The sequence below is a fragment of the Pan troglodytes genome, chromosome 16 (genome assembly GCF_028858775.2).
Source record: "Pan troglodytes isolate AG18354 chromosome 16, NHGRI_mPanTro3-v2.0_pri, whole genome shotgun sequence".
In the NCBI taxonomy this organism is placed as follows: Eukaryota; Metazoa; Chordata; class Mammalia; order Primates; family Hominidae; genus Pan; species Pan troglodytes.
The window spans coordinates 92845049-92871941 of record NC_072414.2 but is presented as its reverse complement, the minus strand read 5'-3'; the positions used below and the strand labels follow the sequence as shown (position 1 = coordinate 92871941).

Genomic DNA, 26893 nt, shown 5'->3' with positions numbered 1-26893 from the left:
TATACCCTTTGCGATTAGTACACAATCTATGGGGTGATATTCTGAGACTATGTGACAATTCTGTGTTTCTACATCCTTTTGCCCCGTGGGTTTAGCCTCCGTTGCTGATCCTGGCCTGAATCAATTAGTACGACGGTGGTTGCAATGAGAAAGTTTTGCTAAAGCTACCTTTCTTTCTACATGTATTACCTGGCATTCTTCTGTACAGAAAAGCATTGCCTCCTCACCTCTTTAAGTATCACTATGGACTCATGGATTCTTTTTTTCCCCAAGTATCATTATTTTTTTGACGCCCAAGTCATCCCCAATTTGTCCAGGGGGAGCCCCATTTGGGTGGGAGAGAGCCCCCTGTGTTCCTGTGACATATCGCTATCAATTTTGGGGCGCCTCCTTACTTCCCGGCAAAACAAGATCTTCCAGTCTCCTCTTGTACTTTCTAAGCCCAGGCCTTGATTCCCTTTAGCAAAAATTGGTATTTAGAAACCAAGATCTGGGTGTGAGGTATGCTCATCACCGCTGGGGTGTCACTGCTTTTCAGCCCATTGATGGGACACAGCTCTGTATTTAACATGAGTGCGTTCTGATGCCTCCAATTCAATGCAGCAAAGGGGTTTTTTTCCCTCATCTTTCCATAATCCACAATTCACGACTGTATCACTCTTCATTCCATTATCATTGTCTTTAATCTGTTAAATAAGTGGCTTGGATTAGATGATGCCTAGGTCAGTTCTAGTCCCAATATTTTTTCTGGTGGTCATCTTGCAAAGTACAGTGGCCTTTGGGGAGGAGTCTTTGGATAAGCATGACAGTCAGCCCAGCAACAGGCTGACAGGAAGGTCACCATGTGGACTTTGCAATGCCAAGTCAAAAAAGCCTCCACAGGGCCTGTCTGCCTCTCCTTCCTGGATTCACAGAGACACACCCAGGTCTCAGGGGCAAGGGCCAGACAGCTGAACATGGAATCAAGGTGTCCAGATTGCAATCCAACCCTCTCCACTCACTCTGCATGGCCATTATGGTCTTTCCGTATTGAACGGTTTGTACCCAAACTGAAATGGCAGCCAAATGCAAGATGCAGGGGAGGCTGGTTATGGTTTTGGCTTTGACAATAGATCTTAAGTCTCTATTGAAAATCTTTAAATAAAACTCTGGGGACCATCATAAAATAAACAAAACAACAGCAAGTAATCAAATTATTACTGTAACATGACCCAATTATGGTACAAATACCTTGGGGAAGGGCTTAGGTGTGGCTGTCCTTACAATGGCAGCCTCCCTCTCAACACCTCCTCCACATCCCCTGAGCTGGGGCTGGAGCCCTGAACTGCAGAAGGAGCAGGGGCTCAGCCTCAGGCTGCTTAACTAACTCCACGTGGACTCTGGGCAAGCCGCAGTGGAGGTGAGCACTTTTTTGGGCTCTGTTCAGCTTGAGACACTTTGTATTAACCTCTCCACTGATCTGTGTGGCACTGACTCAGCCCACATTTCTTTTGCTGTGGCAGACAGCATGGCCAGCTGGAACCCGGACTGCACACCCCACAGTGCAGAGCCCTGCCTGGCTGCCTCTGCAGCTCAACCTCATACCCACTATGCAGCAGACACTGAATCAGTGTTTGTGAGCTGAAGAGATTCAAGCCACCAAGACCTGCAAGCTATCCACTCTGTGCACTTCTTACCAGATCAATCATCCTGAAATATCAAAGTCTGCGCAAGACCTTTCAGCTTTCCCTAGCCCACTCCGCTAGGAGTGGCTCCCAAAGTCCCTCCTTTGCAGCCTCACAGCCCCCCAGTTGGCTCCAACCCACTTTTCCAACTTTATGTCTTCCTGCCTCTTTCATAGCTTCTCCCTGCCCACCCAGAGCAGCCTCTGATCTATAGCGATGCCCTTTGCCTTCCTACTGGCAGTGATTTGTGGGGTTAATTTATTCTGGGTAAAAGAAATTAGGGGAAGGGGCACACTCCCAGGGCAGGGGAATTCGAGGCCAAGGAAAAGCTGCCAATCAAAGTGCAGAAACTGCTTGTTCATAAATCAACTGCAGGGCTCACAAAGTAGGCCCAACATTGACATTTGTAGGAAGGGTTTTGGGGGCCACAAGGGTGTAGCCGTGCTGTTGGTAACTGACTGGCCCATGTGCTCAAGGGGCTGCTGGGGTGCTCTGGGGCTGCAGACCTCCCCCACCTCCCTACTGGAATGTGGGTTACCATGGTGACCAAAGGGGCCAAGATGGGAGGACAACATGGGAAGTACAAGGTGGGCTGGGCCTGGAGCTAAGAGGGTGATATGGTTTGGCTGTGTCCCCACCCAAATCTCATCCTGAATGAGATAGAGAATTACGGGTAGCTCCCATAATTCCTACGTGTTGTGGGAGGCACCTGGTGGAAGATAATTAAATCATGGGGCGGTTTCCCCCATACTGTTCTCATGATAGTGAACAAGTCCCATGAGATCTGATGGTTTTATAAGGGGAAGCCCCTTTCACTTGTCTCTCATTCTCTTGCCTGCTGCCATGTAAGACGTGTCTTTCACCTTCTGCCATGATTGTGAGGCCTCCCCAGCCATGTGGAACTGTGAGTCCATTAAACCTCTGTTTCTTTATAAATTACCCAGTCTCAAGTATGTTTTTATCAGCAGTGTAAAAACAGAATAATACAGAGGGTCTTTGCATACACCCTTAGAGTGGACCTCCTTTCTCCTCTTGGAGAAAGCAGATGTTGCCTGTTCCCAGAGCTCTCTGTAGGCACATACCCACTGTGCTTCTGCAGGACTGACATCTGATAAACTCAAGCTGGGAGGGAAGTGGTAAAAAGCAGAAGTCTGCAAAAATGTTGACACTCGGAAAATAGACATGCTTGGAAACGGTTTCTGGGCTGGATGGAGGTTGAAAAACCTGTGCAATTTCTACCTGGTCTGGGGCTAGTCTGAAAACTGATTTACAAAAGTTATTTTCTTGTTCAAGCACAGACATTACAGGGTGCCCAGGTGTCCACAAAGTGGCAGAGAGAAACGAGAAAAAATGCACAGTTAAAAAAGTTGTCCAGGGCTGGGCCCAGTGGCTCATGCCTGTAATCCCAGAACTTTGGGAGGCCGAGGCAGGTGGATCACTTGAAGTCAGGAGCTCACGATCAGCCTGGACAACATGGTGAAACCCTGTCTCTACTAAAAATATGAAAAAATAACCAGGTGTGGTGGTGCACACCTGTAGTCCCAGCTACTTGGGAGGCTGAGGCCGAATCACTTGAACCCGGGAGATGGAAGCTGCAGTGAGCTGAGATTGCACCCCTGCACTCCAACCTGGGTGACAGAGCCAGATTCCATCTCAAAATAAAAAATAAATAAATAAAAAGATGTTCATGCGCTTGACATTAAAACCTAACTCTTCCAGCCCTGAAGCCCTCATTAGCCCTCATTATTTATTTGTGTCTAGTCCAGGCAGAATCACAATAAACAAGATTCCGAGAGAGCAAAGCCAGCAATTATATAATCCTATCCATGAAGGCTAAACTACAAAATCAAAGACAGCTGGTTAAGGAGAAGCCATCAATTCCACACAGCAGTGGTTAAGCTCCACCCACCCTATCACAAACAGGTGGAGAATGAGTTCATGTTGGTTTCTCAAGCATGAGCCCTTTAAATTTCAGTCCAAGTAAAAGGAAGTACCACTTTCTCGAGAAGGCTCAGTGCAATGATGTCAGAAACTTGTTTTCCACGGCAGTGGTGGTGACTTGGATTGCTTTCAAGAAGGATTAGGTGTATTTAAGGGCAACTGGTTCATTAGAGACTGATGTATAAGAAAGATCTCCTCATCTGGTGATGGAGGCTGCTGTTCAGGAGGGTGCTAGACACCTTCACATGATGCTTCTTGGAGATGTTAGCCATAAAATTGTCACAGTGAATGAGGCATTGCCCCACAATGACATCTCTTATGTTTTTATATCAGTGCAAACCTATTAGTTGAAGAAAAAAATTGTTCAATGAAGAGCTGGCATCTACAAAGCTTTTAGCCTGGTTTGAACCTCAGCAGATGTGGCTGGCACCCCAGCCCAGGGCAGACTCCGAAAAGGATTCCTGGCCCCTGTGACATATGCACACAGGTGTTCCTCTGTACAACTCTGTGGGGTCAAGAGCAGCCTTGCCGGAGTGACGTTGTAATGTTAGCTCCTTGCTAGGTCTCACTGACCCCACAGCAGAATTCATAGCTCTTCATGTGTCTGCAGCTCCTTGTTCCTGTCAGTTGGTCAGTATTTTGCTTATGGCTCATGAGTAAGAATCTTCCCCCCTAGAAACCATAGATCCCTTCAGAGCACAGACTATAGCTCAGTGACAAAAGGGCACACCACAGTAAAAACAGTTAATAGGTATCTATTCAATGAAGACACACATGTTACAATGGGGGGAAATACACAGAAAGTTCTTGAACTTGTCAATTCTTGGCCCATACAAACCCCAAGTCTTTCTTTCTGCAGTTAAGCAAAGATTCCTGGGACGGTGCCTCCTCCTTGTTGAACCAGCCAGTAAGACAAGAGCCACATTCTGATACGCAGAAGTAACAATAAGAAGAACTGAACAGCCAAAGAAGCTGCAAAATCAATGAACCTAATCTAAAATGGGGAGACTCACTCAAAGGCCTGGAGAACATGCCAAAAGAAGCCCTGAAAACAAAGATGCTCAGAGCAGCAGGCCCAGAAATGGCATCTGAAGGCTCATCCCAGGTTATCTGCATGACGCCAGTGATTATAGTAGAGACGAGACGATGGCTGCAGAGAGGGTCTGTGCACCGAAGCCCACAAGCTGAAGGTAAATTTCAAGGCTACAGGTTCCCAGAGAACTCTGGGAACTCAGACCAGCAGCTCTGTCCCAGCATCCTTGTGCATGTAAAGGCCGTAACAGAACCAAACAAACTGTGCCTCATCTGTGCTCCCAGGAGGAATACTCACTGTGGGTTTTCTAAACACCTACTTCTCAAGTCCCTGCACTCTGGTAGAGACAAGCTCTTAAGGAGAAAGGAGGCATTGAAAACGGGAGGATGAAAAGGACACTGTACCCTCACTGGCCGTCTACCTGGCATCTAAGGTGGCCCATGGCAGGTGGGTCCAGGCCAAGGGCAATGAAGTGAAGGCAGCAAGGATGGTGTGACGGGTTGCAGTGTGTCCCTCCAAAAAGGTATGCTGAAGTCCTAACGCCCCGTACTGCGGAATGTGACTTTAATTAAAAACAGAGGTCATCTAGCCAAAATGAGGTTATTGTGGGGGCCGTCATCCAACATGACTGGTGTTCTTATGAAAAAGGAGAAACGAGAACAGAGGCAGACAACGGGAAGACGATGTGAAGACACAGGGAGAAGACAGCAGATGACGGGGGAGATGTGGCCACAAGCCGAGAAGTGTTGGGGACCACCAGCAGTCCCCAGCAGCTGGAAGGGGCAGGGAAAGACCCTCCCTCAGGGCTTCCAGGAGAAGCCGACCCTTCCAACACCTTGACCGTGGACTGCTGACCTCCAGGACCGTGAGAGAATACATTTCTGTTGTGTTAAGCCACCCAGTTTTGGGTGCTTTGTTACAGCAGTTCTAAGAATTCAGATGGTAATGAGTCAAGGGAAGAGAGGGGAGGTCGGGACCTGAGAGCTGGGAACATTCCATTGACACAGATTATGGTCAGGATCACACAGATAACAAAAGGAAAGGCAAGGAACAGACTCTTAGAAAGCCAAAAGCATTCCTGTTAAGTAGATTAGAAATGTAATTTTAAAAGGTAATGACAATGACAGAAAAATCAGCTATTAAATTTGGGGAAAGCCTGTGAGGACTCTATGATGTAAATGGAGAATTTCAGAAAGGACTTGAGAATAACCACCACAGGGAGTAGGGAAAGGAGAGACAAGAAAATGGGGGACAGTTTCCTTCTAATCTTAGAGGGGTTTACCCACTTAAATAAAAGACTGAATGAGATAAAACAACGAAGTCAGTTTTGACGATAGCATGTCTGTTAAAAATATTGTAAATATCAGAATTAGTGGTTGGCTGCCAATATGTTTAAAGAAAGAAAGGAAATATTACCGTTGAAACCAGATAAATGAGAAACCTAAGCACAAAAATAACTTACAAGATACACTTCTGATCATATATTAAACAGTCAACATGTAACAATCTGTACTAAACAGTCGTTGTAACAATCTGTGGCTACAAGTCCAGACTCTAGGCAAACAATCTGGAAGCAGAAATGTCAGATTTACTTACCAAAATAAAAATCATCAGTGACACGATCAGAGAAAAAACAAACATTGTAAGAAACAAACAAGGAAAATAAAGAATCAGCTCCCCAAGTCTCCTAATTCAATATAATTTTTTCCCAGTCAAATATTTCAAATAACAAATAGTTCCTATGTTATGTAAGTGGTTCCTTAATACAGGACTCATTTCATTTTATGAGTCAAAACCAGTTACTTTGCAAGGGCCATTAAAATTCCAGCCCAATTACATGTACGCACATGGATACAAAACTGCAACAAAATATTTAATCAGCTACAACTAGACTCAGAGAGTTAAGTTCTCTGGCCAGGTAGGGTCTGAACAAAGACAAGGGCATGACAGTAATTTAGGGAGGAGCGCAGCCCACCCTATCAGAGAAAGGGAAACTGAGCTTCTCTTTTAAGCAAGTGAATGCCAAAAGATGTGTTTAGTAAAATTCATCACTTTTTCTTTGCTAACATTCTTAAAAAACAGGTAGAGAGGTTTTTAAAACAAAAAGCAACATTGTACTTTTTTCTGTAATATTTCAGTCATTTCTTTTAAAAATAGGAAACTTACAAGAAATCTCCTGTCACTAGTTCCAGCTTAGGAATTTTGCCAATAGCTATTTGAGAGAGGGAAAAAAATGCAAGAAATAAAAATATGGTGTCTGCAGTTAACTAAGCTACTTAACTTGCTTTCGAGAGAACCCTCAGTTTTCTCAACTTGTAAATAAAGACAAAACTTCCACCTCACAGGCTGTATAAGAGATTAAAATACAATGTTTGGCAAAGTACTTTTTTAAAGCTATGAGGCCCTACGTAAACAGAAAGGAGGTTACTGCATACAAAAATTTCAACCATCCACCCATTCATTCATCCATCCATCTATCCACCCACCCACCTGTTCATCCATGCAACCATGCAATCATCCACCCACCCATCTACCCACCCATCTATCTATCCATCCATTCATCCATCCATCCATGCAACCATGTAACCATCAACCCACCCGTCTACCCACCCATCTATCTATCTATCCATTCATCCATCCATCCATGCAACCATGTAACCATCAACCCACCCATCTACCCACCCATCTATCTATCCATCCATCTATCCATTCATCCATCTATCAGCCTATCCATCCATGCAACCATCCACTGACCCATCTATCTATCCAAGCAACTATCCATCTATCCATCCATCCACACACCCACCCACCCATCCATTTTCTACCTACCCACCTATCCATCGTGTTCCAAGTCCTACACCGAGGGGCAAACACAGGGTGAGCAAAATTGGCCAAGGTTTCTGCTTTGAGGAAGCTTCTAGTCATGTGGAGAAATTGATTAAAGAAGAATGTCACCCAAACAAATAACCCAAACTTTGTTTAGTGCTTTGAATAAAACTGACAGGGAGCTCTGAGACATAGAAGGTTGGGGTGGGGGCAAGTGACCAGGCCTGAGGGTTAAGGAAGGCCTTCCTGAGGATATTGTGTGGGGATCTGCAGGGTGTCCTGGGTCGAGGAGGAGCAGTGTGCTGAGTGCTGAGGAGGCAGGCTCGCTTTCTCCTGGCTAGGCGTGGTCTGCTTGCTGGTACAGCATGGATGGCATAGTCTTTCCCTGCCACCAGATATTTTGGCTTCCTTTCTTTTCTTTTCTTTTTTTTTTTTTTGAGACAGAGTCTTGTTCTGTCGTCCAGGCTGAAGTGCAATGGCACTATCTCGGCTCACTGCAACCTTGCCTCCCAGTTTCAAGCGATTCTCCTGTCTCAGCCCCACAGCAGCTGGGATTATAGGCATGCACCACCACACCCAGCTAATGTTTGTATTTTTAGTAGAGACGGGGGGGTTTCACCATGTTGGCCAGGCTGGTCTCGAACTCCTAACCTCAGATGATCCACCACCTTGGCCTCCCAATGTGCTGGGATTATAGGCGTGAGCCACCGCACCCAGCAGACATGTTGGTTTCTTTCCCCCATGTCTTCTTATCATAAACAGCAGTGCTGTGGCCATGTTTGTGGCAATCACTATTGATTTCATTTGAATTCTGTCCTAGAGGTATTCTTCAGAAAGGAAATATTGAATTCAGAACAGTTCACTGGGAGAAAAGAGGTTTATAGCTTTTGCCACATGATGCCAATTACTTTCCACACATATGGAACCAATTCACAGTGCCAGCAGTAAGACACTGGTGTGTCCGTTGCTCTGTGCTCTGCCAAATGTCTTACTCATTGTGTATATTTATTTTTGCTAGTTTAATAGGTGTGTGACAGTACTTGCAAGCTGTTTTAATTTGAATTTCTGTAATTGGCAGTGATGTTGTGTATGTTTCCATGCCATGATTTACTGCCAGTGTTTTCTTATATGTAAATTAACTGTTCATTCTCTCAAATTTTTACTTGGTGGAATCTGTGAGCAATGTGACAGCCAGGGCAAGGGTCTGGCCATCACTGCTGGGTCCCAAGCATCTGGCAGGAGATCGATAAACTTTGGCTAAATTAAATTCGATCATCAGCTGACATGGAGTTGCACCAATGATCTACCTTGGATTTAAGTGTTTGTCAGTTATTTTTTCCGAAATATTTTCCATGTCTTTTCTTTTTAAAATTATGTTTTAGTATAAATAATTTTGCTTTAATGTTCATGTTATTTCTGATCATATATCTTCATATATGTTTAGAAATTGAAAGGCAATCATCTCCCTCTTATAACTGGGATAAACATGCTTTTAAATATATATGTCTCTATAGATATAAGATCTATGATTATTATATATGATTATTAATATAATCATATCTACAGATATGCATATTCTGATGAGTTTTCAAAGCTTAACGCTAACTTGTCTAGAATCCATTTGTATCATAATGAATCTAAATCTCTGTGCTGAACTCCAACAGTTCTCACAGCCTTGGCTAATGTTTCTTACTCTTATTCTCTTTCTTATTCTTTTCTCATTACGTCTTCTAGTTTGTCACTGAAGTTCAAATAATAGTTTTTCTGTTTCTGCCTGTCTAGCTTAATCATTTTTCTCTGTTGTTAACTAAATACAAGTGACTGACATGCTCACTGCTTTGTCAGATGCCTTAAAATCCAGCAGGACGACATGAACACTGGACTGAGAAGCCACGCGCTGTTCCCCTTCACTTATTCTGCCACGTGACCCTGGCTACCCATTTTCGAGTTCTATGAAGCACTAACATGCACATGGATAGCATCACATTTGTCTCCTATTCCACAGGGAAAACATATGGGCAGAGGAAGAGGACAGGGAAAGCTTCAGTATTTGGAACCTGGAGAAAATGGGCATGTGTGGGACAATGGACTGAACTGCTCACCAGGACACGAGAATAGTGGAACTGGTGGAAGGATGCTGGGAACAGTCCAGGCTTTACTTCATGACCCTCAGAGGGTAGGAAAAGAGCCTCCTCTTCTGTTCACATGAGCGACTGTGGAACAGGCCAGGCCAAGAGGAGTCAGGGTCCATGCCCCAGCCCTGGCTGTCACCATGGGGGCCTTGCTGGGCCAGGCTGAATTCTGGGAATGCCAGTGCCCACGTCGGCTCCTACAGCAGCACCGCCCGCTGAGAAGAGGGTATGTGGCGCCAGGGCGGTGGTGATGTGTGCGGAAGTGCTCTGCAATGCACGAAACTCTGGAGTGACACCCTCTGCACCAAATGTGAGGTCCTACCTAAGATAGGGATGTTCCCCAGAGGCCTCAGGTGTCCCTCAGGAAAGGCCACCAGCCCCCGGCCATCAGGCACTCTCATGAGCACGCAGCCCTGGCTCAGCTGCCTCCAGCAGCAGCTTGCGTGGCCCCAGTAAAACGCCTGCCTTAACCCTGAGGATGTGCAGCTGGGCTGCTTGCGCCCAGGGCACTGACACACAGACATGAAGGGTGGGGCACCAGGAACTTGAAAGCTACATATGCCGGAACTGATCCAAAAAGTAATAATAGATGTCCCTTTCTCTTTAGGTTAGCTGCCAGATTTGAAATCATTAGAGACTTTTAAAAGGAAATTAATAATTTCCCCACTGGGTTGTTTGAAAGTTAATTTCAGGTCTGGTCTACTTCCACACTTAAAACAGCCCCAGTGAGCCCTCAGCCTGGCCCTCTAACTGCTGAACAGGAGCGAACATCGTGGTTATTCTGGGATCTGATTAGGCTTTTCCTGGCATTTCTGAGTTTTCTTGTTCCTTTCTGGGTGTGACAACATCAAAGCATTAAGCTATTTCTCATGGCAACACAGCTAAACATTGACCCGATGTTTACCATGAACGCGGGCCGTCTCATTAGATGTTCAGGCAAAACTTTAGCAGCTTTAAGAGGAGCACTGCCCAGCCAGGCAAACAGCATGGCCAGGTCTGACTTGACTTCACTTTTGTTCCTTAGAGAGTGTGTCCCAGCAGTCCAGACCATACAGTGTGGCCTCTGGAACCTTCTTCAACAAACACCAGCAAAACCCAAGCAGCCAGCCACTGCCAATGGAAAACAAATGTGGGTTTCTCTGTACTTTCTCCCTTTGCGGGCAGAGGTGGATTCGGGCTACGCTTGGCCCAGAAACATGCAGAGGGGCTGCTGTACCTGGGTCGGCTGTGGCTTCCACACATGCAGCAATTACATTAAAAAATACTGACCAGCTGGTGTGTCAGGCAGAGCTCAACCACACAAAAAACACGATGGCACATGCATGATCTCCCTAAGACATCATCGCGTGGCCCGTGACCGCTTGTTGTACCAGGGCTGGAGCAACAACCTCCGTCACACGTGCCCTGAAGGGACCGTTACTTCGACAAGGTCACAGCCATGAGTGCCAGCAGTGCCAAAGGCCTTTTCAGACCATGTATCATGTCAGTGAAGCACCCTTTTAATATCTACCCTTGTGTAATATTCTGAACCAACCCAAACTGTCACTTCAATCCCACTGGATACCTGGGAAGGTAGGAGCACTTACCTCTGGCTCCTGAGTCATCCTTCCTGACTGCTGGAACCCTCTGCCTGGACCCCTCTCTGCTCTCTTCTGCCAGCAGCACTGAAGGAATGTGCTGTTGCAGGTTAGAGATGACGGGGCAGCCAGGCACACCCACTCCAAGGTACTTGCCTCTGAAATTCACTTGAATGCTAAAAATACCACCTGCTTTGGGGAAGCTCAAGGAGCCCTTGAGACTCAGGTTGCGCTGAAATTTCATTTCCTCTTCTGACTCCACGCAGCAGAGCCAGTAGAGGAAAAGCACCACTGCCTTTTCCTTGTCTTTTCATTCACAAAATGCAGTAATCGCTTCCTCCATGCTCTATGCCAACCTTGGCATGTGTAAGAAGAGTTGCCTCACAGGAAAGATCACAGGTAGAAGATAACAGCTGTTTCTGCTTTTACCCTTACACCAAGAAAATCGGAGCCACTGGCTCTTGACCTTGGGTGCACATTGGAATCACCTGGAGAATTTCTAAAACTCCTCATGCCGGGTCTCACGCTACAGATTCAGATTAATCAGTGTAAGATGTGGTCTGAGCATCAGGATTTTAAAAAGTTCCCAGGGATTATGATGTGCAGAGAATCATTCGTCTATGTGAAACCCAGGCGGTACAGTTCAGGAACTCTGTTCGGGAGTCTAAGCATCAATACTGTTTAGTATTTGTCATCCTTGGACAAATAACGTAATGTCTTTATACCCCAATAATTTCATATGTAAAACAGATGCTATTCCCTGCAGTTCTTACCGAGGTGTTATAAGGACCAAATTAGTTAAGAAAGTGCTTGGAAAAGTAACAAGCACTACATAGATGTAAGGGTTAGATGATCATCATTTCTTTTGGTGATGTGAGGCTAATAGCAATATAACTAATATTTATTGAGCACTTATTATGTGCCAGGGCCTGTGCTAAGTGCACAGCTGCCCTGTGAAGGGCATTGTTATCCCTGTTTTATAACTGAGAAAACCAACCAAGGAACAGATAGGTAGAAATATACAGAAAGTAGAATATCAGTATTCTTTAGAAACTAGGAAACCAGCAGGAATAAGGGAAGGGTAAAAAGGAAATAGTAATAAATATAAATTAAAGAGATGGAAAAATATATACTAATAGGACAGGTTGTACACAAATATGAAGTGGGTGGATCCCTCGTTCAAAAGAAACACACTCAGATGAGATTAAAAACCAAATGCTGTTTACAAGAAATATACCTATGGCAAAGAGACAAATAAAAACCTGAAAATAAATATCTGGGAAAACTTATCCAAGGTTGACACAAAGAAAAACAGGGCAAAGTGGACACGTGAAGAGAAAACAAACTCAATTTCAAGGACAGAGACATCAACAGGATTAAGGTGGCCATTTGATATAACCAAAATAGGTATTGATTAGTCATAAAGCCAGAAACCAGGTATGCCAAGCAAAACCTTGTAGAGACATAAGAAGAATGAGATTTTAAAAATCATCAGAAGTGGGAAATAAATATATGTACTTGTATCAATGGATGTATGTACACTAGTACATCTCTATATATCTGTATATCTCTATATCTATATTTCAGGCTCTGATAAAGAAAGCTAGCACAAACAGGCAGCACATAAAGGGCTCAAATACTGTAATCAACAAGCTAAAATTAGAGAAAAAGGAGGAAGAAATATTCAACTCAAGAAACAGGTAACATCTATTAGGCGTTTGCTACGTGCCAGGCTTTGCTATTAGGATGTCACAAATATTACTACACTTATTTGTCAAGCATCCCTCTGAGACAGGTATTTTATTGCTTTTCCCATTAAACCAAGACACAGACGAAGGCCCTGCAGTACTGAAGCCTGGAGTCCAGATAAGAACCAGGAAGTCTCATGCCAAGGCCTTGCTTTAACCTCAACACCATCAACAAAACTCTCAAAAAAGAACATATGGGCTGGGCACGGTGGCTCATGCCTGTAATCCCACCACTTTGGGAGGCCGAGGCGGGTGGATCACCTGAGGTCAAGACTAGCCTGACCAACATGGTGAAATCCCATCTCTACTAAAAATACAAAAATCAGCTTGGTGTGGTGTTGCACACCTGTAATCCCTGCTACTTGGGAGGCTGAGGCAGGGGAATTGCTTGGACCCGGGAGGCGGAGGTTACAGTGAGCTGAGACCACGCCATTGCACTCCAGCCTGGGTGACAAGAGTGAAACTCCATCTCAAAAAACAAGAACAGAAAACAAAACAAAACCCCAAAAACAACCATATGAAGAGGCTTTTAATACAGACAGAAGTGAAAATTAATGAAATAACAAACAAAACAAGTAATTTAAAAAAATCTATCAAGTTCCTTGACAGTTCCTTGTATTTTAACATAAATCTCTGGCTAATTTGATTAAGTTTGAAAGAGAAAAAGTAAAACTATTCAACAGCATAAATGAAAAGAGTAATATAAGTATAGATATAGAAGAAAGAATGAGAAAAATGTCAATGCAACATTATGATGGCAAATTCAAAAAACCTAAAGGAAATGGATAATTTTCTACCAAAATATAATTTCCTGACTTGCATATAAGGGAAAGCAGACAATGTGAATTGACAAATGACTTCAAAAGGAATCAGAAAATAAAGATCTGCTTTATCCAATTAACCATTAACAATAAATAATTCCTATGAGACTTCTCCAGATAATAATAAGACGGAAAGTTCCCCATGTTATTTTGTAAAGCTAGCATCATCTTATATAAAACCACATAGAAACATTAAAAATAGAAAATTATAGATCAATTCACCTATAAACACAGATGCAGAAACTGTAAATAAAATATCAATAGATCAAATCCAGCAGTTAAAAAAAGACAATTAGCATTTATAATAGGAGTTCAAGGTTGAGTCAACATCTATCAAAATCATTTATTAAATCAATAAAGTAGAAAAGCTATATGAATACACTAATTGCTGCAAAAAGGGATTTGAAAAAGTTCAGTAATGTTTCCTAATAAAAACTCAAAGCAAAAATGAATACATGGAAACTACCTAAATATAACAAGAACCTATTTGCTAACTGTCCAGAGCAAATGCTTATAAATTGGTGACACCAAGACATTTAAAATGAGGAACAAGATAGATATAACTGCTAGAGTCATGATTATTCAGTTTTTGAGATTTCTAAAGATACACAATAAGACATGGAATAATAAGTTGTATAAATATTAGAAAAAAGAGATAAACTTGTTTTGAATTTGTAGAATATGTGATCATATATCCAAAAGTATCGAGGAATTCTAGTAAAAACTACATTAGAGTGAACAACAGAAGATGGGAAAGGAACTGGATAAAACAGAAATAAACAAAATAACTTTTCTCCATACCAGTAACATCAGGTTGGAATAGAAATGGAAAAGAGTTATATAAATATATAGATAGTTCATTAAAATGGTAGCAAAAACAATATAAAAGTCACTAACAGACAAGACAGGTCCAGGAGTTTTAGGAAGAAAAGAAAAAAATCTCATTAAAGAACATAAAAGCTACACAAATAGAGTCACTGTGGGAAATGAGCAAAATAGAAGAACAAATGTCCGATAATAGTCCAGTCAAGATATCTTTGAAAAAAACTAATGAACAGAAAACTTGCATTAACAGATTGTAAAACTTAAATGCAGTGCCTATAATCGAAACAATATGACATTTGCCAGAAACAGATTAATAGGCCAGTGAACCAGTACTGAGAATCCCAAAATGTATACAGATATAGGTACTGGGGAAAATGCCAATGGTGACATTTCAATTCAGATGAGAAAGAAAACTTCATTTTAAAAACTGTGCTAGAGTAGCTGGCTATCTGGAAGAGATAAAAGCTAGCCACCTCCACCCTCTGCCACTTCCCTCATACAATACACACAAATAAATACCAGAAAGGTTAAAGCTTAAAATGTAAAAACTAAATGAATGAAAACATTACAAGGAACTCCAGGAGAATACTGAAATAAAATTAGAGGGAAAGTGGCCTTCTTGTATAACCACATACCAGAAAGGAGAAGATGAACATATTTAATTTTGTATTATTTTACCTTTGCTATCACAAAATATAACAAAAAAAGAAAAATAATGGATTGGGAAAAATATTGGTAACATTTATGATAAAGTCTTAAAAATCTCTAATGTTCAAAAAAAAAAACCCTCCAAAGTGAGAAAAAAAGACAAACAATCCTTTAGAAAAAATAATCAACAAACATTAACAGGCAGTTCACATAAAGGGAATGCAAATAGTTCATGAACATATGAAAAGATATCCAGTATTATTACTAATATAACATGGAAATTAAAATAAGCAGATATTATTTTTGCCTCACACTGATGAAAATTAATAGGCTCCAGGATGCCTACTGCTTGCTGGCTGAGGGGTGGAGACAGAGAATCCCATCTATTGCTGGTGAAAATGTGAATCACCAGAGTGTTGGGGGGCAGTGTTTCCAAAGCAGCCCACTTTTAGGACTGTGCTCTACATAAGCAAACATACCACAGCAAATCAGGCTATATTGCAAGAGGAAAAAAAAAAGAACTATTTCAAATGTCCACCAATAGCAGGAGAGCTATGTCAACTAAGTGACACTGGCTCTGTGTATTTAAAGAACGTCCCTAAAAGAATGAGTTGAAGCCACAATAACTGATCTAGAGGAAGTCCATGATAGAATACTAAATTTAAAAAGCCAAGTTGAAGATAATGTAAATAATGCAATAATATTTTTGTTATTAAAATGGGAAATTAAAACTAAACCCTGTATAGTTTTGTAAATGTTTTTATAGCATTGCATATGGAAGGATGTGAAAAGATCCCTACCAGGTTGTTAAACTATTTACTTCAAGGGCAGAAGATTCATAATTTTTATTACCACTCTCAATTGTGATCACTTGTTATAACAATCATTCATAACTTTAGTAATTTTAAAATTTAACACATAAAAATTTAAAAAAGAAATATGTTAAATATGATATATTTAACCAATTTTTGAAAAAAGGAAAAGAGAAAAAAACAACCAAAAAAAACCAGAAACAAAAACAAAAACTTTGGGAGGGGGATGAAGCCCAGATTTCAGCTCCCACCCTGCTATAGCTTGAATGTCCCCTTCAAAACTCATGATGAAATGTAATTGCTGTTGTGATAGGGATGGGACCATTAAGAGGTGATTAGGCCAAGAAGGCTCCACCCTCATAAATGGATTAATGTTGTTATTGTGGAAGTGGGTTTGTTATTTTGAGGGTGGGTTGTTATAAAAGTGAGTTCTTCCCTCTCTCAGTCTGTTGGTCTCTAGCCCTCCACCTTCATATCACTGCATGAAGGCCCTCACCAGATACCAGCACTATGCTCTTGGACTTCTCAATCTCCAGACCTGTAAGCCAAATATATTTCTGTTTATTATAAATTACCCAGTCTGCAGGATTCTGTTACAGCAGTACAAAAGGAACTAAAACACACTCCACAGGCAGTGACTACTCACTGTTTTTCCTGGATAACTGCTGGGCAAGGGACTGGCTTCAATGAAGTACTTTCTCAGCAGATGTTTGCTGGGGTCAGGACTATCCAGCAAGATGTAGGAACAGAAATAGGCCCCATGCCGAAGCAGGAATATTGCAATGTCTTCATTCCCTAAAGGAACAAAACCAAAAAGCTAAGGGCATGCAGATGCAGAGAGTGTCACAGTCGTTGGAAGGGCAGACTCTGATATGTGGAATGCAAACTGAAAAGGTACTTGTGCAGGTTGGACTTCTCTATTTACTTCCCTTGGTGCATCAAGTTTCTGTTAGTGGGAGAATGTCTGTGGGCTTTGCCCTTTGGAGTGCCTCGTACAACAGTCCCATTAGCCACAGTCAGTCTCTGTCACTGAAATCCCCTTGCGGGGGCAAGTAAGGAGGAAATGAGGAAGGGTGCAGATATTTTGAAAAAGAAACATAGAACAGGAGTCTCCTCACAGAGGTAATTTGAGAACCAAGAGTGAGAATAAAGACACAGTCCCACATCTGGAGGCTGAGATGGTTTGCACGGTTAGGGTTGACTCAGGGTAGTGGGGAAACCCACCTGACTTGATGGCCGCATACAGGGGCAAGCGCACGATGACAGGGAACTCATTCTTCCTGACAGCGTAGCTCTCCGGGTCAGCCCCGTGCGTCAGGACCAGGAGCTTCACAACCCCCAGGTGCCCTCGTTGGCAAGCCAAGGCCAGCATCCAGTTCAGAAGCCGCTGGGGACTGCAGGGACCTGGCAGGAGATGGCAGGACAAAGGGCAAGTGCCACTGAAGGGTGCTGTTTGTTCCCACTCTGCTCTTCCCTTAGGCCACTACTAGCAATGGACTGGTTAATTAAAATGTGGTACATCTGCACCGTGGAATACTATACAGCCATAAAAAAAGAATGAGATCATGTACTTTGCAGCAACATGGATGGAGCTGGAGGTCATTATCCTAAGTGAACTAACACAAGAACAGAAAACCAAATACTGCATGTTATCACTTATAAGGGGGAGCTAAACATTGAATGCACGTGGACACAAAGAAGGGAACAACAGACCCTGGGGACTACTTGATGGTGGAGGGAGGAAAAAGGGGGAAGGTTAAAAAATTACCTATTGAGTACTACGCTTATTACCCAGGTGACAAAATAATCTGCATACCAAACCCCAGCAACATGCAATTTACCCACGTAACAAACCTGCATATGTACCCCTGAACCTAAAGTAAAAGTTAAAGAAAACAAAACAAAACCCAGCTGTCCTGTTTCCAGCTGAAAGTTGCTTCTGTTGAGTTGATAGTGTTTTCTGGAATAGTCTCTCTGAATTGCATATGACATTTCCCCACATCAGTCACCCACCTGCTTGTCAGATAATGCCGAGTGATGAAATGGAGGATTAAAAATGGCGTATCCAGCATGATCTTAGCCAAATAAAAAATGGGTGTGTGGAAATAAGACTAGAAACAACTACCCCAGCATTGTGGTATTTTCTCTGGGCTCTCCCCTGCCCTCACCCCTCCCCTAGGGTAACATTACATGCAGGAGTATGAACTTTGGAGACAGGCATTTTAGAAATAAAATAATTTAGTATGTAATTTTGGACACATTTCTTAATCTCTCTCTGTTTCAGTTTGCCTGTTGGTAAAATCGGAATAATACTACTCATTCTTCCAAGTTTAATGTGAGGACTACATCACAAAATGCATGTCAAGTGCCTGGATCAATAAACCCTAACTCATCATGTTGTGTCATTGTATTATTAAAGTACTAACACTTTCCCACATTTTAAAATTATCTATAATATACATATATTACTTTCATGAATAATAATAATAAAAGCTTTGGTGAAAGATCTGTCAGGCCTAAAACTGACAATTTCTCCCCAATAGAACCACCTACTTAATTCCAGGATGAAATAACACTTAGCACATTGAATTGACGGGGACAGTGTGGGCTGAAATGTTACAATATCTTCAAGTTCAAAATAGTGCAATATCTTTTGGGTCTAGTTGCCATGGAAAAATGACCTCATCTTCTGCAGGGACACTTCCCAAATGCATCATAACACTGCCTCATTTCCAGAGGTACATAGTCCTAGGGATCAAAGTGCTCCCAAGTGAGGAGAGAGTGACTCTCTCCTTCGCGACAGGACATTGATCAGGAAACCGGGGTCAGGACGGCCCTGTATTCGCCAAAGAAAGCATGTAGCACAGGGCTGAGGCTGGAACCAGTGCCAAGTAAATATCCCTTCTTCTCCCTCTACTGTTAACCAGAATTAATGATTTGTAGGTATGTTAACAGAAAATAAGTGACCCCTAATCCACTTACACAAGAATATCTGGGTAAGAGAAACACAGTAACCATGCTAGTAACTTCTGTTGAGATGGGGATGTGTCAGTCTTTGGAGGCAGGCATTATATTTCAGGACCCTGATTTTAAGATGAGGAAACCGAAGCTCAGAGAGGTTTGGAAATGTAGGAGATTGGTCAGAGTGGTAGGAAAAACTACAGGGAAAGGACACAAACCTTCTGAAAGTTCGGAAGCTTCTGCAGAGCCCTGGGGGAGAACAGCTGAAGGCAGAGGGCAAGGAGTGTAGGGGAATATATCTTAAACAGGCTTGTTTACTTATGTTGACCAGGAACTGACCTTTGATCATCTGCTGGCTTGACGTTCCCTGAAAGGGGAACAATAAATGTTAATTACCTACAGGTTGTGTTGGCTCCAGGTTTTCGGCATTGTGCCTGCACTGAATGAAAGCAAGCAGCTCTAGCTTCTCCGGGCTGCTCTCTGGCCAACAGAGCCAGGCAGTGACTCAGCTGCCCTTACACCGTACACCTGTGTCTGAGTACTCATTTCATCCATCAGCCAGGGTCTGTGGGACACACCTGGCAGGGAAACTTCTTGAAGGTCCCATAGTTAGTAAATAACAAGGTCAAGACTTAAACCTTGCTTTGTCTAAAATCAAAGGGTGCTCTCTTAACCACACAAAACCCCTACAGGTACTCTCTACAGCCTAAGGCCAACGACACTCAGAAGAGCCCCTCTTCCTCCCTGCTCAGCTTCAGAGACCAGGAATCACATAACAACGTGCTTCAAAGGATGCATCCCATCAACCTCTCATCCCTCTTCTTCTCAAACCCTCCTTTGTTCTCTAGCTGCTTCTTGTTTTTGTTTTTTGTTTGAGACAGGGTCTCCTTCTATCTCAGCCTGGAGTGCAGTAATGTGATCATAGCTGACTGCAGCCTTGGACTCCTGGGCTTAAGCCATTCTCCCACTTCAGCCTCCCAAGTGCCTGGGAATTTAGGCATGTGCCACCATGCCTGGTTAATTAAAAAAATTTTTTTTTGTAGATACAGGGTCTCACTATGTTACCCAGGCTGGTCATGAACTCCTGGGCTCAAGTGATCCTCTTGCCTTGGCCTCCCAGATTGTTGGGATTACAGGCATGAGCCACCATGTCCAGCCTGACTCTTGTTTGTCTTCTTGTCTTGACTTACTCCTGACCATGGCTGACTTCCCTTCCAGCTTGGGAACTCCTTTGCAGGAAGGGCAGGGATGGGTACACCCTGTTTTGCCCGTCTCTGCACTTTCTGCAAAGCCCACCACAATGGTCTGAAATCCTTCAGTCCTCAGCAGCTTTGCTCAGAGTTGAGCTGAAGATACGATGCTCCTGGGAGCAGTTGAAAACCATGACGAGGTTCAGCCACACTTCCTGCTCTGCAAAAGCAGGCAACCCACGTCCTTCCTTCACTTGTCTGCCAATTAAACTCCTATTCACTCTGCAAAGCCCAGGTCAGATGTCAGCCTCCCTTCGGAGACCCTATGCTGCATCCACCCTGCCCCCTGATGTGTGCTCCCAGACCTCTGCGTAAAAATACTTCAACCTCAGTGTAGTTACATGGCACAGTGTTACTCCTTTCTGCCTCAATTTCCCCTGCTTGGCCAGGAGGTACTAAATGGCTGGGAAAATCTTTAAAAAAATTATCTGTCTCTCACGTTCTACAAAGTTTTCAGCACTTGACAGTATTCAATAAATATTAGCTAACATTAGGTGACAGAGTCAGCTGGTGCAGACTCTTCAGGGCTAGAACAGAGCTAATCTTGGGGCTCCCTGAGAAGAGACAGGTCAGCCTTTGGCTCCTCAGGAGCACCCAAGCTCCTCTCTGCCCTCCTATGTCTTGTCTTAGTATGCTTCTCATGGGCCCTAAAATTGCCCTGATTTCTGCCCATAACCTCATTCTGCCTTCAGACACATGAAGGGAACACTAGCTTGGAACCAACGCTGAGCACAGATCTATCAAAGCACACAGCTGGAAACCCTCAAACAGGACCACTATATAAGGGGTGAGGCCCAATGCAAAACGAAAAGAATGGGGCCTCTTGTTTAAAAATCATGAAACATTTTAAGATAGTGAGTACAGAGTATTAAACGTAACGTGGGCCCTTCTAGGTGCAGGGCCCTGGGTGACTGCATGTTCTCCCACCCAAGAGGTGGGCCCTGGCTCCCAAGCAAAATCTCAAATCCCAAAGACCACGGCTAGGGTGTGCCTCAACCTATAACTGTAGCGATGCCTGCCTAGACTGGTGCAGTGTTTCTGAGCCAAGACCACCACGGGAAATTACAGGAGACCAGGACATCTTGAGTTCACCAGAGAAAAAAATAGTTCCTACGAAAGCAACATAGTGTGGTACACCAATACAATGGAATATTATTCAGCCATTAAAAGAAATGAGCTATCAAGTCACAAAAAGGCATGGAGAACCTTAAATGCATATCGCTATGGGAAAGAAGTGAGTTTGAAACGGCTACATACTGTGGGATTCCAACTAGAGCGATGTTCTGGAAAAGGCAAAGATAGTAAAAAAGATCAGTAGTTGCCAGGGGCCAGGGGAGGGAGGGAGGGATGGGGCCAGGGGAGGGGTGGAGCACAGAGGATTTTTAGGGCAGTGAAACTGCTCTATGTAATACTGTCATGATGGACACGTGTCATTATCCATTTGTCAAAACCGATGGGATGTACAACAGCAAGAATGAATTGCAACGTAAGCGATGGACTTTAGTTAGTAAGAAGGTATCAATATTAGTTGATCAGTTGTCACAAATGTACCACACTAACACAAAACAGAGTTATAGGGAAAACCATGTGGAGGGCGCACAGTGGAGGTCACCTCTCTGAGCTTTGTTTTCGTCATCTTAAAACCATGGTTCTGAAATATAGCACCTGCCTCCTGAGACTGATGCGTCCCCATCTCAATAGAAGTTACTAGCATGATTACTGTCTCTCTTACCTAGATATTCTTGTGTAAGTGATTTAGGGATCACCTGTTTTCTGTTAACATACCTCCAAATCGTTAATTCTGGAACTCCGTACATTCCAATCGATTTTTTCCATAAATCTAAAACTTCTCTAAAAAGACCAAGGTCTATTAATTATTTTTTTAAAAAGCAATGTTAATTACATTCTTTATGAAATATGGTGTTTGAGAATTTCCCTTATGAGTTCATGGGAGTGAGAGGTGGAATGTGGCTTCACTTTGTTTGGGTGTCAATGGCCTACCCTGTATTTCTTGATCTCATTATTGGTGAAAGCATGAAGAAGTAAACATTTTGGGGTGAAGCCTAAGAAGAGGGTGCCCTGAGACACGGTTAGGAGCTCATGCCCTGTGATTTACCTGGTAAGGACTCAAGCAATTCCTGCACAACTGCCGTGTGTCCAAAATACGCTGCCACCACGGCTGGGTTGTCATCCGTGGGCTCGGTGGGCAGCTCCACCAGTCTCTTGCTGAGTAGGTAGCGGACCATCTCCAGATCCCCATAGGCCGCCGGGATGCTCAGAAGCTGGCCCTGGTCAAAACAGAACAGGGCTCCAGTGAGACTGGCTCTATTAGGAACTGCCAAGAGAACTGACGTTAAACGCTTCACCAGGTCCCGGAGCAGGACTGGAGTTGTGTTGTCCAGAACGGCAGCACCTGCCAAGTGTGACTGGGCAGCACTTGAAATGTGGCTCCTCAGAAGTGAGAGGTGGAGAGTATAAAATCACATGTGAACTCAAAGACCTAGTACAGAAAGGGTAAGCTAGCTCATCAATAATTTATGTTGATTACACGTTGACACAATGATTTTAATATATTCATGTTAAATAATATTAACATTTTATTTGTTTCTTTCTGTTTGCTCCTTTATTTTATTTATTTTTTTTGACAGGGTCTCTCTCTGTTACCCAGGCTGGAGTGCAGTAGTGCAATCTCAGCTCACTGCAGCCTTGACCTCCCAGGCTAAAGTGATCCCCCTGCCTCAGCTTCCTGAGTAGCTGGGACTGCAGGCACATGCCAACACACCGGCTAATTTTGTTTATTTTTTTTGTAGAGACCAGATCTTGCTATGTTGCCAGGGCTGGTCTCGAACTTCTGAGCTCAAGTGATCCTCCAACCAGAATACCTGTGATTATAGGTGTGTGCTTGTTTACTGCTTTAATGTGGCTACTAGAAAATATGATATATACATGTGGCTCGCATTTGCTGCTCTCGACTGCCTGCTTCATGAGGAAGGGGACGGTGTGCATAGCCCCTTCTGGCATACAGTCGGAGCTCAGTAACCACCTTCTGGCATACAGCCGGAGCTCAGTAACCACCTTCTGGCATACAGCCAGAGTTCAGTAGCCACTTGGTACATGTTAAGTCAGCCCTGCGAAGGGGGAAGGGAACCAGCTCTCTGAAGAACCATCCTGCAATTTATTCATAAATGGAATGTGACACACCAGGGGACTTCACAGAACTGAATCCTGGGACAAAGATCCTCCAGCAGCATGCAGAGGGACTCTTGACTTGGTGGCCCAGAGGAAGGAAAGGATATGGTGGAAACTGGACCTAAGCCTGAGTTCCTGCTCATCCCAGTCCTTCTGGCATGTAAAGGTCCTATGAGGAGGGCCATGTGTTAATATATGAACAAGGATGTGGAGGTTCAGAGAGGCTTCAGAGCTTGCCCAAGACCACATAGCTAGTGAGCGGCTATCACTGACCAGTGTAAAAGTGGCCTTGACTTATCACGAGCTCTCTGGGTCTGAGAAAAGGATGCTCAGATAGCTGCTAGATTGGCATGTCAAGTGTCTGATTGCGTTTCTGAAATGTCAAGTCCTTTGGAAGCTGGCCGCCTCCTGTGGGCTTGAACATCAGTGTGGTCAAGCAGGTAGATGGGGATCCCCTATTGGAATGGGATGGCCAGTGCCCCCCATCAACACCTACTGAGGATCTACTGTGTGTGAGAGTGGGACTGGGCACTCAGGATGACAGGGATGGCGAGTGCCCCCATCAACACTTACTGAGGGTCTACTGTGTGTGAGAGGTGAGACTGGGCACTGAGGATGCCAGGGGCCATTTCTGGCCTCCACAGATTTACAATTAGGTTTGAGGTGGGAATATGCATAAACAGCCCCCAACAAGCACATTTGACTTGCTGAATAGTTTATAACACAAGTGTGTTTGGAGATCATTTTAGGTGAGTTGGGCAGGAATGGGTAAATGGAGCCCCCAGGAAAGGGAGTGAACATTTATCAAAGCTCTCACCAGGTGCCAGATGCTGGACTGAGTACTTTATTCACATGGCCACATTCAATCCTCCTAACAGTCATGCCAGGAATGTGCCTGTATTTCTACGTTACGGAAGAGGAAATAAAAGCTTGCCCATGGTTAGGGAGTTTATCATCAGCAGAACTACTCAGAGTTTGAACTGGGATGTGTCTGGCTCTAAAGCCCAAGAGTCTCTGTTGCATCCAAGACTTCCTGGAAACATGGGACTTGGAGGAAGGCTCAGGTTCTGTAAGTGGAGTGAATGGGCTGGCAGTGGGAGGTATGTCTGACAGGTGAGGAGAGGAACAGTCTAAAGGGCTGGGATCAGGTGAAGGACGGTAGACTCATACATTCAATATGATCAGAAAAGAAAAGCCCACCCACCTGCCACTCTGCCCAGGGTGAGGCCCAGTAGCCCTGTCATTCCAGGAAAGCATTTGCATTATGGATAAAAGCCACAGTGATTGATTAAATGCTTCACTGCCCACAACTAACAGCTGTCTAGACTCGGTCGGTTAGAGGCTTAAAAGCCCCATCCTCTAGAGGTGGTAAGTGACGTCATAGGAGCCAGCCCAAGGCCAAGAGGGACCCAGACAGTGGAAAAGGTGAAAGCTGGCTTTCTGGCTGGAGGCTCCATAGTGAGTATTTGAAAAAATTCAAAGAGCATAGAAAAGTATAAAACAGGAAGTAGGCCTCTCTCTATGCCTTTACCTCCCAGTCGCCCTCTGCAAAGGATGCCTTCCAGAACATATTTATTTATAGTACTCACAGGTAATCTCATATACAACCAAATGCTTTTTTCACTTAATTCATTACGACCTTTTAATCAACAATATAACACACCTGCACACCTGCAGAAAAATGCAAATATTTTAAATGTTCAGTTTCATGCAAGGCATTTGAATACACCCATGTAACTGGCCTCAGTCCAAAGACCAGGACATCACCTGTGTCCAGAAGCCCCCTTTGTTCCTTCTAGTAACTGCCCTATGGTGTGTAGCCACTATACTGACTTCTAACATCATAGATTAACTATTACTAGTTTTTAAGTGCTGTAAAAGTGGAATTATACTTTACCTATTTTTTTTTTAACTTTTTGCTTTGAACTAATCAGAGATTCACAGGAAGTTACAAAGATAGTACTGAGAAGACCCTAGTATCCTTCATGCAGTTTCCCCCGATGGCAATATGTTACATAATTGTAGCAAGATACTTGACGTTACTACAATGTATGTATATAGTTCTGCATTTTGTCACACATGTAGACTTGAGTAGCCACTACCACAATCAAGATACGAACCTGTTCCATCACCCGTTCCATCAAAAGGTCTCCCTCATGCCACACACCCATGGTAGTCTCACTCATTCTCTTCCTCTTCACCGTCTCTAACCCCTGACAAACACTAATCTCTCTTCCACCTGTATAATTTGGTCATTTTGAGAATGTTACATAAATGGAATCACAGAGAATATGATCTTTTGAGATTGGCTTTTTTTTTTTACTCAGCATAATGTCCTGAGATCATTCTGAGTTGCTGCGTGTTTCAGGAGAGCTCCTTTGTATAGCTTAGTAGTACTCCATATATGTTTAAGTATCCACTTACTGAAAGTCTTTGGTTGTATCCAGTTTTGGGCCATTACAAATAAAGTTGGTATGACACATCATGAGCAAGTTTTCATGTGCATGTAAGTTTCCTCTCTCTAGACTAAATGTTCAGGAGTTCAATTGCTGGTTCATAAGTGTATTTCTAGTTTTTTTAAAGAAACTGACAAACTAGTTTCCAGCGTGATTGTACCATGTTACATTCTCAGTGGCAACACATTAGAGATACCCCTTCTCTGCATCGCAATCTGAATTTGGTACTGTCACTATTTTTTATTTTTGCTGTTCATAAAGCTGTGTGATGACATCTTATCATTGCTCTAACTTTCATTTCCCTAATGGCTAACGATGTTGAACATCTTTTCACGTACTTATTTGCCATCTGTGTGTCTTCCTCAGTGAAATGTCTCTTCACGTATCTCATACATTTTCTATTTGGATTGTTTGCTTTTTCATGTTGAGTTCTGAGAGTTCTTTATATATTCTAGCTATGAGTCCTTTGTCAGACAAGTGATTTGTAAATACCTCTCTCAGTCTGTAGCTTTTTTTAGAATCACTGTCTTAGGTATTTCTCAGAGAAAAGTTTTTAATCTTGGTGAGGTCCAGTTTACCAATTTTTCTTTCATAAATCATTTCTTTTATGGATTTTCTGTATAGATTGTCATGTGATCTACACATAGAGACAGTTTAATTTATTTCTTTCATATCTGTGTGCCTTTTATTTCATTGCCTTGCCTTCTTGCATTGGCTAGAATTTCCAGCAATATATTAAATACATTGAACAGTATTTTTTAAATACAATGACATTATAGTTGCTCTTGAATAGAACTTGCAGTATTATATTGAGAATGGACATTCTTGCCTTGTTTCTGATCTCATGGGAAAACAGTCTTCAACATCAAGAATGATGTTAGTTGTAGGTTTTTGTCAATATTCTTTACCCAATTGAGGAAGTTCCATCCTATTCTTAATTTTCTAAGAGTTTTTGAAAAACATGGTATTGAAGTTTGTCAATTTTTTTCTGTATCAATTGATATGATTAG

General features: G+C 43.1%; 1 protein-coding gene across 3 annotated transcripts in view; it reads right to left on the bottom strand.

Moving 5' to 3' along the window:
• Window positions 1–26893, bottom strand: part of LRRK1 (leucine rich repeat kinase 1) — a 150607-nt gene that overhangs the window by 64076 nt on the left and 59638 nt on the right. For all 3 annotated transcript variants that reach the window (XM_016927549.4, XM_063795446.1, XM_063795445.1), the window contains 3 exons: window positions 22355–22526; window positions 17252–17431; window positions 16674–16822 (listed from right to left, as the gene is read on the bottom strand). In XM_016927549.4, the coding sequence (XP_016783038.1) occupies window positions 16674–16822; window positions 17252–17431; window positions 22355–22526 (501 nt within the window). The remainder of the gene's footprint in view (window positions 1–16673; window positions 16823–17251; window positions 17432–22354; window positions 22527–26893) is intronic.